The sequence below is a fragment of the Prunus mume genome, linkage group LG3, assembly GCF_029339155.1.
Source record: "Prunus mume cultivar Tortuosa linkage group LG3, ASM2933915v1, whole genome shotgun sequence".
In the NCBI taxonomy this organism is placed as follows: Eukaryota; Viridiplantae; Streptophyta; class Magnoliopsida; order Rosales; family Rosaceae; genus Prunus; species Prunus mume.
In genome coordinates, this window is record NC_142700.1 from 6,382,442 (window position 1) to 6,395,808 (window position 13,367).

Consider the following 13,367-nt stretch of genomic DNA (forward strand, 5'->3'; position numbering starts at 1 on the left):
TTGGTGCTAAGAATTACTATAATCATCTTTGGAATTTGAAGGAAAAGATTTTTACTAGTTCTTAGGGGAAGAGATCTTTAGTAATTTAATTGAAAAGATACCTCAATCAAAATGTAATCCCGTTTAGTATGAGGTTAAATGTTTATTTCCCACTCCAAATTTGAAGTGTAATACTCTCCCCTCCAAATCAAAATGTAATCCCATTTAGTATAGGTTTAATGTTAATTCACTAAGGTAAACCACAGTTTCTAGTTCAGCCATAACAATACAATAATTAATGTTGGGACTGTACCTTTGATTACGACCATATATATATATATAATCATTGTACTTGTCCATAGTTTTCCTCTTCATCATGATCATAGTAATTAAGAGTCAATGCGTGCAAAGTCAAGCAATGAGACAAAATCATTTTGTACTTGTTTAACGGCCTAACACATACACACCTTGTCATACTCATGGTGCCCGAACAACTCGTCAACCGATTTGAGCCTTATCATTCTCCTAATTAACCAATTACATACTCTACCAGTCTGGTTCACATTCCATATTTTTAGCAGCTCAACCATATCAGAACTTTACCTCTTTTGGCTAATATTCATCCTTAGTTTTGGTTCATACAGATCGCATGTTATGTTTGATTTCTTCATACTATAAATTAGTTAATTAAACATATTCTAGCCTTGTATTCGGGCTTTTATGCTTATTAGCCCTCAACATTACCCTCTCATTATAAAAGCTCATTCCCATTAGTTGTGATCTTTTCCCCTTCACAACAGTAGTGCGAAAGCAGCAGGAAAATCAACTTAAGAAGAATCCCATTACATTAGGGTGGAGTTGGTTTTCTTGCATATGGTTCTGGCAGTTATTACTACTTAGTTACAATATGAAAGGGAGGTTGATAACGCCCTTTATCAACATGAATAGCCTTCGCAAGAATAAACAGTCACGTTCTTGGAGCTATAAGTAACCAAAGAAAAAAAGCAAACACCACACATGTAGTAGTTCCTGCAATACATCTATGTACATTACTTCTATTCTAACCTTGGTTCATATAGTTCTTACAATATTTACATCCTTCACTGCATCACGTTTTAATTATCTCCCATCATTATATGACATTAACATTTGGATTTGCATGCTGTCATGCCCATAAGTTGCACCAGTAGTACTAGAACCACAATCACCTCTAACATCCACAGAATTCGTGTTTGAAGGTGACCCGAGCAAGTGCACAGTCTCTTCAGGACAGAAATTAGAACTTTCCCATGAATGCTTTGCCATTATTCTCATCCCCTCTAGCTCTGAGGCTACCTCTTTCATGGTAGGTCTTTCCTCCCCTTTTAAACTGACACATCTTTCGGCGAGATTCGCTACATTTTTTAGGGTCTCAATATTTCCTTCACTGAATAGGGTATCGTCCAAAATTCGGTTCAAGCCATCTTCCTTCATTGAACAAACAAATAAGCTTGCTAGGTTTCTCTCTGACTCAGGCCTGGCAAAAGAAAGCGCTACTTTGCTTGTTAGTAGCTCCATCAGGACAACTCCAAAACTATAGACATCACTCTTTTGTGTTAGTTGGTTAGAATGGAAGTATTCAGGATCTAAGTATCCGTGTGTCCCTTGCACTAGAGTTGTTACTTGAGTTTGATCCATAGGAACTAAGCGCGAAGCACCAAAATCCGACACTTTTGCCGTGTAATTGTCATCTAACAGTATATTCATTGCTTTCACATCTCGATGTATGATTGATGTGGAAGTAGAGGAGTGTAAATATGCCAATGCTCCTGCAGTTTCAGCTGCAATCTTCAATCGTAATTCCCATGCAAGTGAGGACCCTTCGCCTTTTTTACCATGAATGCAATCAAAAAGAGTGCCATTGGTGATGTATTCATAAACTAGCAAAGGCACTGGTGTCTCTAAACAGCAACCCAGAAGCCTCACTACATTTCTGTGATTGATTTGAGATAGAACAATCACCTCATTAACAAACTGCTCTTTCTGGGTTGGGACACCAACTTTTGACTTCTTTATGGCAACCACTTTTTTATCTGCAAGTATTCCTTTGTAAACGATTCCATAACCCCCTTCACCAAGAATTCTACTCTCATGGTAATTGTCTGTGGCCTTCTCTAGTTCTTCTGCAGTAAAAATCTTGGTCGTCTCTACGCTCTCAACCCCGTGATAACTAGCAAGTTGTTGTTGTAACAGTAAGCCGCCATTTTCATTGAAGTACTTCTCTTTAAGTTCGATGTACTTTCGTTTCTTTATTCCCCAATATATCGGCCATGAACTTCCAACCAGTAAAACTAAGAGGCCTACACCGATACCTGCACGTTAGAAGTTAAACATAAGGACCATATTGGATTCTCTAATTCCATTGGGCAAGATGTTAAAACTCATTTTGGTATGTTGAAGGAAAACATCATGGTATTAGAATACTTGTACAAACCTAATAGCTTCATAGGTTTTAAAGTGAGAGAGAATTATGTGGTGACGCCTTTAACAAAAACATGCTCCATCTCTCCCGCTAAAATTTTTACTCTAATTTCAATCTTTCCCAAAACCTCAACACACTTGACATTTTTCTCACTCTCTTAGAAGCTTCATAAAAACAGAACCTTAAGAATAGAACTTCCTAAAAACAGAGCTTCTTAAAAACAGAGCTTCAAAACAGAGCTTTCTCTGTTTCAGCTCAAAAGTTTGACTGAAGTAAATAGATGTTGAGATTTAAGCATATAAGAGTATATAGTATGCATCACCGTGAAACTATTCCCCTAATTATTTTGAATTTGGGTTTGTTTAAGCTTTAATTTTAAAGATCTAAAGGAGCAAGAAAACATACTCATTGAAAGAATAAGCAGAAGACTACGGTTCTTTGATTGAATGGGATTCTCTTTGGTGCAGCCGGTTCCATTTTTCATGCCATCGCCTTTGTACCCTTGTGGACATCCACAGGTATAATTTCCAGGTACATTTATGCACGTCCCACTGCAGGGGCTCGTGATCATGCACTCATCAATATCTGGTAAGAACAGAAAGCATTTACATAATACATTACAACCCAACACATACTTATGCATCTTTAAATTCCTTGTTACGTTTTTACATGTGTGTGCGTGCGTGCCGGCATGTCTTTAAACAAATTTAAAGTGTTCTAACCTTCGCAGCCATCTGGAAGATATGGGTTGCCATGGTAGCCCTGCAAGCACTGACAAATGTAACCAGCAGAGCGACCGACTAGGTTGACACACTTGCTATTTGCTTTACATGCAAAATCCTTCCTCTTTTGAGCCGTATTACATGGATCTGGATCCTCCCCAATTGCCCAATTAAGAACCGCTGGAAGTTCTGTTATGCTCTCCAGTTGTTGAAAACTTGAATTGGAGAATTTGAACTGTGTTTCTTCCACAAGGAAAGCGTAACTGCAGTTGCTCAAGTCCCCTACTATTTTGGTATGATTGTAAGTGCTAGACAATGTCACAGTTAGATTTTGCAGCCCACTGGGGATGTTAGTTTGGCAGCACCCAATTCCGGAGCAAGAGTCCTCATATTCAATGCTGTCAAGGCTATCACATAAGGACATACACCCGGCCAAGTAACTTTCTTGGTCATTTGGGAAAGCGCGGTAGCCTTGGAAAATAGCAATGGTGTCACAGCCAACAGCTATGAACTTGTTTTTGGCATGGGAGATGGTGAAAGGAGGCACTGAAAACCAAGGGTTGTTGTTGTAGGTTTGGTTGCCCAGCTGGTTATAACAATCTTTGGCTACAAACTGCAATATTTGCAGCTCAGCCTCTTCAAGTGAGATGTTAGAAACAATGATGCCACTATTTCCCCAATATGGTACTATTTGGGGTTCCCTGGATTCGTCACGAGTACAATTGATAAAAAAGGAAGAGTTCAAGTAACAATTTTCTCTAACCCCAAATGGGTATGGAATTCTGAGATTACCACAGTTGTCAGGGCAGTTAGGGCGGGCTAATTGAGCTCCATTTGTTGCAGTTGCTTGTGCAATTAGCAATGAGAGTGGCATAAGCACCCCGATTAAGCAGTAGTGTGAGACCATTTTGTATAATTGTATAATGTCTTGTCTAGTGTGAGACCATTTTCTTTCGGCTATATAGGCGAAGTAGTTGTAGTGAAGAGATTTGGTCAATGGAGAAATTTTTAGGTGTACTTGGTGTTATAGATATTCGTCTCGTTTCGTTCAATTGACACATGGGTGTAGACAACCGGTGATAGTGATAGGAAAGCTTTTCTTTAGTAATAAGTGCAAATTAGAGGAAAAAGGTTGATTGCTGCATCTATTAATGTTTATTTTTCCTGACCTTCTTGGCTGAGTCTAAGTCCACGGTGAGACGTCGGAGGCGTGGGCATCTCTATTATGATCAAGACCTCAGATGCATAATATATATATATATATATATATATTTCTAACCATTTACATTATATTATTGCAACACGCAAAGAAAAATTGCAATGAATAATAATAAACACCACATATGCGTTTACAATTCATATAATACTACATCACCAGGAACAAGTCAATTCGAAAAGTCTTCGCCAGAGATGGGCATGGTACCTGCCGTCTTTGCGTGTTCCTATCTTTTGTGTTTGGGGCTTCAACAATTTGTAGCGGTTTCAATTCGTTGGGCTGTTTTTGTCATGCTTAGCTACCAATCCAAAATCTCAAACACACCCTTTATGCATATAGACAGTGTCTTCTAAATACTCCTGCAGCAGCAACAAGAATCAGAGTTTATATAAAAATTACTTAAACACAATAGTACCTCCTAACATCAACAATGTAGCAACTAGTTCATGTTCCTTCAAATCTCTCTAGTTAATGTTAATTTTTCCTTCAAAAATTTACAACTGATACCAAGAGAAAAACTTAATTTGAACAGGATATATCTGGTATTTTATGTACACCCGGAAAAAGTTTTCATATAGATAAAAATCAACAATTCAATCAATTAATGACATGATTAACATCTCAATTTGCATTCTGCCATACCTGCTAGTTGTACCAGTAGTAATTGTGGTACAAGGACCACAATCACCTCTAATGTCATCATCGGAAGTGTTTGAAGGTGACCCCAGCGAAAGGGAAGTCTGATCTTCGGGACCCAAATTGTCATCAGCATTAGTTCCCCAAGGATGATTTGCCATAATTCTCATTCCCTCGAGCTCTGTAGCTACTTCTCTCATTGTAGGCCTTTCCTCCCCTTTTAACTTTAGACATCTTTTTGCGAGACGGGCCACATTTCTTACTGTCTCAATATTTCCTTCACTGACTATGTCACCATCAAGAATATGATTTAGGCGCTCTTCTTCTACTGCACAAACAAACATTCTTGCTAGGCTTCTCTCTGACTCAGGCCTATCGTATGAAAATGCCACTTTGCTTGTCAATAGTTCTGCTAGCACAACTCCAAAGCTATAAACATCACTCTTTTCTGTTAGTTGGTTCGATTGGAGATATGCAGGGTCTAAGTATCCAAGTGTTCCCTCCACGAAAGTTACAATTTCAGTTTGATCTAAAGGAATCAATACTGAAGCTCCAAAGTCTGACACTTTCGCCGTGTAATTTTCATCTAAAAGTATATTCGTGGCTTTAACATCTCGGTGTATGATTTGCATGAAAGTGGAGGAGTGTAAATATGCTAGAGCTCCTGCAGTTTCTGCAGCAATCTTCAATCGTAATTCCCATGTAAGCGATGATCTTTTGTTCTCTTTACCATGAACATGCTCAAAAAGAGTGCCATTGGTGATGAACTCGTAAACTAGTAATGGCACTTCTGTCTCTAAACAACAACCTAACAGCCTCACCACATTTCTGTGGTTGATTTCAGAAAGAACAACCAACTCATTAACAAACTGCTCACTCTGGGTTGGAGCACCAATTTTGGACTTCTTAATGGCAACAGTTCTGTTATTTGGTAAAATTCCTTTGTAAACTATTCCATAAGATCCTTTGCCAAGGACCCCACCGTCATCGTAATTGTTTGTGGCCTTTTCAAGTTCTTCTGCACAAAAGATTCTGGTTGTCTCAATCCCATGATTAGCAAGCTTTTGTTGCAACAATAAACCACCATTGTCTTGAAAGTACTTTTCTTTGAGTTTGATGTACCTTCGCTGCTTCATCCCCCAATATATAGAGCATGAACTTCCAACCAGTAAAGCTAAGATGACACTAATTCCTGCACATAAGTGAAACATACCCAACTGGATTTCATAATTTTTTTTTTTTTTCATTCTATACTTTTCATGGGGCAGGATGTTTAAAATAAGATTGGTTGCAAGAAGTGTGTTTTACTTAATCTATCTTTTTCTGTATATATGTACTGCTCTCTATTTTAAGCTCAAATTATTGAAAAAAGCAATATATTCAGATTAATTCACTAGTTAAATAAACAATACATACCCATAACAATGATAACAATCGTCTTTGATTTATCTTTGCAACTTTTTCCTTTCATGCCATTGGGACATATACAAGAGTAATTTCCAGGTGTATTTACACAACTTCCAGCATAGCAGGGGTTTGACTTGCACTCATCGATATCTGAAAAAACATGTCACATTTTATAACCCAATTTATAAAATATTTAAAATAGAACAACAAAAAATCACTAAGATGATCTCATCTCATCACCTTGGCAACCATCTGGAAGGTATGGGTTTCCTTGGTAACCTTCCTTGCACTGGCAAATGTAACCTGTAGGCCGGATGACATTGGGCCAATTTATGCATGTGCTGTTTCCCTTGCAAGCAAAGTCAACAAGCTTGCTCCTTTGTTCTAAATCACATGGACCATGATCCCCAATTTCCCAATTGACAACAACTGGAAGGTGACTTGTGTTGCTGAGTTGCTGAAAACTTGTGTTTGGGGAGAATGTGAACTCGCTTTTTTCGGCAAGGAAGGCATACCTACACGGGTAGCTAGAGTCCCAGTTGGTAGGAATACTGCGACTCAATATAATAGAAATATATTGCACCCCACTAGGGAGTGAAGACAGGGAACAGGCAAAGCCAGAGCAAGAGTCGTCAGTAATTACTAGGTCGGTGTCATTGCCTGAAGAATTATCGTCACAAAAGGTGAAGCAATAGCGATGGATATTGGACAAGGTGTGTCCGTCTAGGCCAAGGCCTGGACGGAAGCCTAAAAGATTTCCTGAAGAGCCACAACCAATGGTGAAAAAATTGTTTTTGGTATTGGAGAAGGTGAAAGGAGGGGGCAGAGGGAGATCAGTTTCCAAACCGACATTCAGATCTGCATCGCAAGCTCGGGTTATGGGCTGCAAAACATGCAACTCACCCTTAAGAGAGATGTTAGTAACGTGGATTTGAATGAGATTATCAGTGCCTGATCTCTTTGTCAAATATGGTATTGGTTCTTCGTCGGGAGTGGTACCCGTCGTACAATTGATAAAGAACTCAGGTCCCCGGTAACAACCTTTAGCCATGCCAAATGGATATGGAATTGTGACATTACCGCAGTGGTCGGAGCAGCCATGCAGGGCTTGAGGTAAGAGGGCTTGATCTGCTTCAGCTGTTGTTGGTAATACAAACACCACTAGTACTCCTAGTATTAGCAATGAGATGATCTGTGGCATAAGTAGCATCCCATGTAAGGGATGTAAGCAAAACCTCATAGTCTTGTTTTGTTTGGGAGTTGAGTTGGGACTAGCCAAAATAAAGTGGCTGGGGCAAAAATGTGAAGAGGATCATCTCTGTTGCAAGGGGTTAAATGGCTGTAGGAATGAGTGTCAACCGCAAAATCAAATCAATGGCTGTGATTAAGCTGAGCCATGTAACCCCTAGGAGAATATATTCCATGACCTGCTGAGATACCCATACTGACCAGACACATGTTCAATATCCCATCAAATGGTTCTATTCTCCTTATCGACTTTAATAAGCATCTTTAAAAGGAAACGATCTTGAGTAATTAAATGAAAATGATATTGAGTAATTAAAAGAAACAGATCTTGAGTAATTAAAAGGAAAAGATATGATCACAATCAAAATGCAACACCATTTGTCCTGGGATTTATGTTTAGTTTCTCAAATTAACACATATCTGAATTAGTAGTGCAGCCACGGTAAAGCAAAGTTTCTAGTGCAACCATTTACTATACAATTAATGTTGGGATAGAGTTCTTATAATCTGTCTCTCAATTTTTTTTCTTGATGATCAATAGCACAAAATAATCGGGGAAAATCAAAATCAACTTAAAATGACACCCCCTTATAACTAAATGGGGTTGGTCTTCTTGCATATGTTTTTTGTAATTATAGTTATTCATTTAGAATCGGGAACGGAGGCAATTGATACATGTACCAAAATGACTTTGCATCACAAGAATGAATTGGCCATATTAGGCCTGCACAGAAAGCCAAAGATTGCAGCCACACCAGTATGTTGGTTGCTGAGAGCTGCAATAGCAATAGCATAGTCAGATCCTACATTTCTCTGATAGTGCACAAGTCCAATGGAAAAGACAAATACATCACCCTTATGCAACACCTTGGTGATGTGACGATTGGCATTGCCATATTAACTTGCAAGTTAAATGGTTGAATACGACTTCGAATGCGTTCGACAACAGAAAGTAGGATCACTAGAAACACAATCAATTCTAAATTCAGCAACAGAAGCATTTGAAGGTGACCCCAGAAAATTTGAAGTCTGGTCTTCAGGACGCAATTGAACATTTTTTCCCCGTGGATGGTGGTTTGCTAAAGTTCTCATAATTCCCTCTAGCTCTATAGCTACTTCTTTCATTGCAGGTCTTTCCTCCCCTTTTAACATTAAACATTTTTTTGCGAGATGAGCCACATTTCTTACTGTCTCAATATTTCCTTCATTGACAATGTCACCATCAAGAATATGATCCAAGCGCTCTTCTTCCATTGCACAAACAAAAAGTCTTGCTAGACTTCTCTCTGCCTCAGACCTGTCATAAGAAAATGCCACTTTGCTTGTCAGTAGCTCTGCTAGGACAACTCCAAAGCTATAAACATCGCTCTTTTCTGTTAGTTGGTTTGAATGAAGATATTCGGGGTCTAAGTATCCGAATGTCCCTTGCACCAAAGTTTTTATTTGAGTTTGATCTGGAGGAATCAATACAGAAGCTCCAAAGTCTGACACTTTTGCTGTATAATTATCATCTAATAGTATGTTCATAGCTTTCACATCTCTGTGTATGATTTGCATGAAAGTGGAGGAGTGCAAGTATGCTAGTGCTCCAGCAGTTTCTGCTGCGATCTTCAAACGTAATTCCCATACAAACGATGATCCTTTCTTTTGTTTACCATGAAGCTGCTCAAAAAGAGTGTCATTGGTGATGAACTCATAAACTAGTAAAGGCACTTCTGCCTCTAAACAACAGCCTAATAGCCTCACCACATTTTTATGATTGATTTGAGAAAGAACAGTCAACTCATTAGCAAACTGCTCACTCTGAGTTGGGGCAGCAACTTTCGACCTTTTTATGGCAACGGTTCTGTTATCTGGTAATATTCCTTTGTAAACTACTCCATAAGCTCCTCTGCCAAGGACTCTACTATCATGGTAATTGTTTGTAGCCTTTTCAAGTTCCACTGCAGTAAAGATTCTGGTTGCCTCACCTCCATGATGAGCAAGCTGTTGCTGTAACAACAAACCGCCATTTTCTCGAAAGTACTTTTCCTTGAGTGTGATGTACTTTCGTTGCTTCATTCCCCAACATATGTAACTTGAACTTCCAACAAGTAAAACCAAGATTAGACTGATACCTGCACTTAAACATTATCAAATTGGAATTTATAATGTATTTCATTCATTCTATAATTTTCTATAGCGTGTTTAATGTGCTATGACCATAGAACCAATATCCCATGTTATTAGTCAAACACATATAACACATACCCATAACCATGAGAAGGGCCTTTGATTTCTCTTTGCAACTTCTTTCTTTGGTGCCATTGGGACATAAACAAGAGTGACTCCCAGGTGTATTTACGCACTTTCCGACAGGGCAGGGATTTGACTTGCACTCATCAATATCTGAAACAAAATCACAAAATTAAACCCTTTCATCACAAATTACTCAGATAACTAAGATCCCAACATTTAAATATTTATATACACATGTATATAAGTATGTTCTGCATTGTGATTTGATCACCTTGGCAGCCATCTGGATGGTATGGGTTCCCTTGGTAACCTTTCTTGCACTTGCAAATGTAACCTGTAGAGCCATGGATGTTATCATTAGGCCAATCCACACACTTGCTATTTCCCTTGCAAGCAAAGTCCTTCTTGCTCTTTCGAGCAGCATCACATGTCCCATGACCCCCGATTTCCCAATTGACAACCACTGGAAGGTGGTTTGTGTTGTTGAGTTGCTCAAAACTCGTTCCGGGGGAGAATGTGAACTTGCTTTGTTCCACAAGAAAGGCGTACCTGCACGGGTACTTAGCGTACCATTTTCTATGTCGAGTTCGACTAATATTACTAATGGGAGTCAACATCACCGTAAGATTTTGCACTCCAGCAGGGAGTTGAGCTAGGGAACAGGCAAAGCCAGAGCAAGAGTCGTCGTTAATTACTGGGTCAGTGTTATTTCCATCAGAATTGTCATCACAATAGGTGACGCAATAGCGATATATATGGGGCAAGGTAGTGTTTCCATCTAGGCCTTGGCCTGGACGGGAACCTTGAAATACTGCAATAGTGCCACATCCAACGGCGAATAAATAGTTTTTGTCTTCAGAGAAGGTGAAAGGAGGGGGCAGGAGGAGCACACCGTCAGTGTCATTCTGATCTTCACCGCAAGATCGAGTGACAGGCTGCAAAACATGCATATCACCCTCCTCAAGAGAGATGTTAGTGACACGGAGCTGAATGAGATCATAAGCACTGCCTGATCTCTTTGTCAAATATGGTACCGGGTTTTCGTCATCGTGAGTAGTAGTACAGTTGATGAAGAACTCAGGGCTGCGGTAGCAACCTGGAGCGATGCCAAATGGATATGGAATTGTGAGATTACCACAGCGGTCAGAGCAGCCAAGCAAGGCCTGAGGCAGGAGGGCTTGATGATCATGTGCTGCTGCTGTTGTTGATGATGTGCTAATTGGCAATACAAGCACTAGCTCTAAAACTATTATTAGCAATGAGATCAGTCGTATAATTGGCATCCCATGTAAGGACTGAAAGAAAATCCCTTCCATGTCTTGTTGCCTAGGCAAATGTGTAGACTAGAACATTGCGGAAAGAAATTAGAGGGATTTTTCATGTCAAGCCCACGATCAAACCAATAGCTGGATTTTTAATGGCAACCCCTAATTTTTCTCAATCTTTTAATCAGTTCATCCAAGTAGGGATATATTCTTTATGTGGAATGAGGGATGGGACCTAATCTCCCATTTGACGAAAGAGTTGACCAATCCATTGCTTTGATCCTAAGGCTTACTATAATCATCTTTTGGAATTTAATGGAAGAGATCTTTACTAATTATTAGGGGAAGATATCTTTAGTAATTTAATTGAAAAGATATCTCAATCAAAATATAAAACCGTCAGTACCAGTTTTAATGTTTGACTTCCCCTTCCAAATTTGAAGTCTAATACTCTCCCCAAGATCTCGAGCATCTGCATTTAGAGATGGTGCATTTACCCGCATTTCATAAAATTGGAACCATTCAACTAATCGAATGCTTGTGAATATGCTACATCAGTTACAATAAATTTGTTTCCTTTTTAAAAAAACTGACCCTATTTAGTGCATTAGATAGAAAAAATAAATAACAATCCCTTTGATAATAAATTCTCTAGTTTTGCCTACCGCTCTCTTGGGTCTTCCTCTGTATTTGTAATCTATTCTTCTTCTTCCTTATATATATATATTTTTGGTTTTTTGGCTTCTTCTTCTACTTTATTTCAGAGCTTCGACTTACAAGAGGAGTCAACCAAGATGTTGTAGACTCATAATTGGTTCTAGGTTTTCAGAAAACTATGATAGGAAATTTCCTGTGCTAGGAGGCAATACATCCAACTGTTCTGAACAACAAGCAGGCCCTCCTAGTCCATTCCTTCCTCCCAAGTTCAAGTGTCGTACCACAGAGTGATGGATTGTTAATTTGGAAAATGGCTTAATATCACAAAAGGTCCCTAAGGTTTACGAAATTATCAAATTGCATTCTTAATGTTTTTTTTGTCTCATTCGTGGTCCCCAAAGTTAGTATGTGTAATCATAAATGGTCCAAGATTCATCAAAAACTCCGTTAGTTTGCTGACGTTACATTTATATATATATATATATATATATACATATATATACCACAAAACATTCTTCAGGTTCATGCACCTATCACAAATGGTCCCTACAAAATTTTTTAATTTAAAAATATATATTGTATTTTAAATACACGTGACACTACATTATTTGATATGTGGGCTCCACATATATGCCAAATCAACAAACTAATGTAGTTTTTTAAAAATAATTTAAAAATCATAAAACTTAAAATTGAAAAAACAAAGAGTTTAGGGTTCATAAATGGTCCTCAAGGATAAAATCTTCTACAAATGGTTTTTTCATTTTTAAATTTTATGATTTTTATTTTTATTTTTATTTTTTATAAAAAAAACTTCACTAGTTTGTTGATGTGGCAGATATGTGGAGCCCGAATCTTCAAAAATATAGTGTCATGTGTATTTAAAATACAATATATATTTTTAAAAAGAAAACCATAATTTTATGAATTTTAAATTAAAAAATTAAAAAATTTCTCAATGACCATTTATGATAGGTGGGTGAACCTCATGAATGTTTTGTAATATGTATATATATATATATATACTAGCCCCTTGGCACATGCTGTACAATTGGTTTCCCTTTTATACATACATATATATATATTAATTTTTTATAATTAAGAAAAGATAATATGGGTAGTCATGTTCCATAAAAGTAGGACCTATTATCTGATTTTGTTTTTAATTTTATTTTGTTTAATATGAAAAAATATGAATTTACCATATTATTCTCATTTAATTAATAATTTCAAGGGATATTCATTGAAATGTCACCTGAAAAAAAAAATTAAGTGAAATGTCACCTGAATTTTTCAAAATTCATTATTTGTCACCTCACTTTAACATCATCCAATTTTCCAACTATTTTCAAGGGTATTTTAGTCTTTTTATTTTCAAGAGTATTTTAAAAATGGAAAAATCATTATTAAAAATTATGAAAAGACCCTTGAAAATTATAAAAATTATATATCTTTTCACATTTAATCCCCAACCATTTTTACATTTAAGCTTTATTTTTTTAATAAATTTTTTTAAAAATATCCTTGAAAATGAAAAC

At 37.6% G+C, this 13,367-nt stretch overlaps 3 protein-coding genes across 3 annotated transcripts; all 3 read right to left on the minus strand.

Annotated features, from left to right (window-relative positions):
• Positions 1-846: 846 nt before the first annotated feature.
• LOC103325365 (wall-associated receptor kinase 1-like) lies at positions 847-4,065 on the minus strand. The gene is made up of 3 exons (XM_008227530.2): positions 3,163-4,065; positions 2,846-3,025; positions 847-2,330 (listed from the first exon to the last, which is right to left on the minus strand). Exons 1-3 carry the CDS (start codon positions 4,034-4,036, stop codon positions 1,099-1,101), a joined length of 2,286 nt encoding a protein of 761 aa, XP_008225752.2. The 5' UTR covers positions 4,037-4,065; the 3' UTR covers positions 847-1,098.
• Positions 4,066-4,471: 406 nt separating this feature from the next.
• LOC103325366 (wall-associated receptor kinase 3-like) lies at positions 4,472-9,791 on the minus strand. Its single transcript, XM_016792695.2, has 6 exons — positions 8,639-9,791; positions 8,425-8,482; positions 6,662-7,558; positions 6,431-6,571; positions 5,021-6,206; positions 4,472-4,737 (listed from the first exon to the last, which is right to left on the minus strand). The coding sequence occupies exons 1-6, from the start codon at positions 9,728-9,730 to the stop codon at positions 4,728-4,730; spliced, it is 3,384 nt and encodes a 1,127-aa protein (XP_016648181.2). The 5' UTR covers positions 9,731-9,791; the 3' UTR covers positions 4,472-4,727.
• A 54-nt stretch (positions 9,792-9,845) lies between these two features.
• Positions 9,846-11,223, minus strand: LOC107880656 (wall-associated receptor kinase 2-like). The gene is made up of 2 exons (XM_016792696.2): positions 10,179-11,223; positions 9,846-10,057 (listed from the first exon to the last, which is right to left on the minus strand). The coding sequence occupies exons 1-2, from the start codon at positions 11,221-11,223 to the stop codon at positions 9,846-9,848; spliced, it is 1,257 nt and encodes a 418-aa protein (XP_016648182.2).
• Between the last annotated feature and the right edge of the window lie 2,144 nt (positions 11,224-13,367).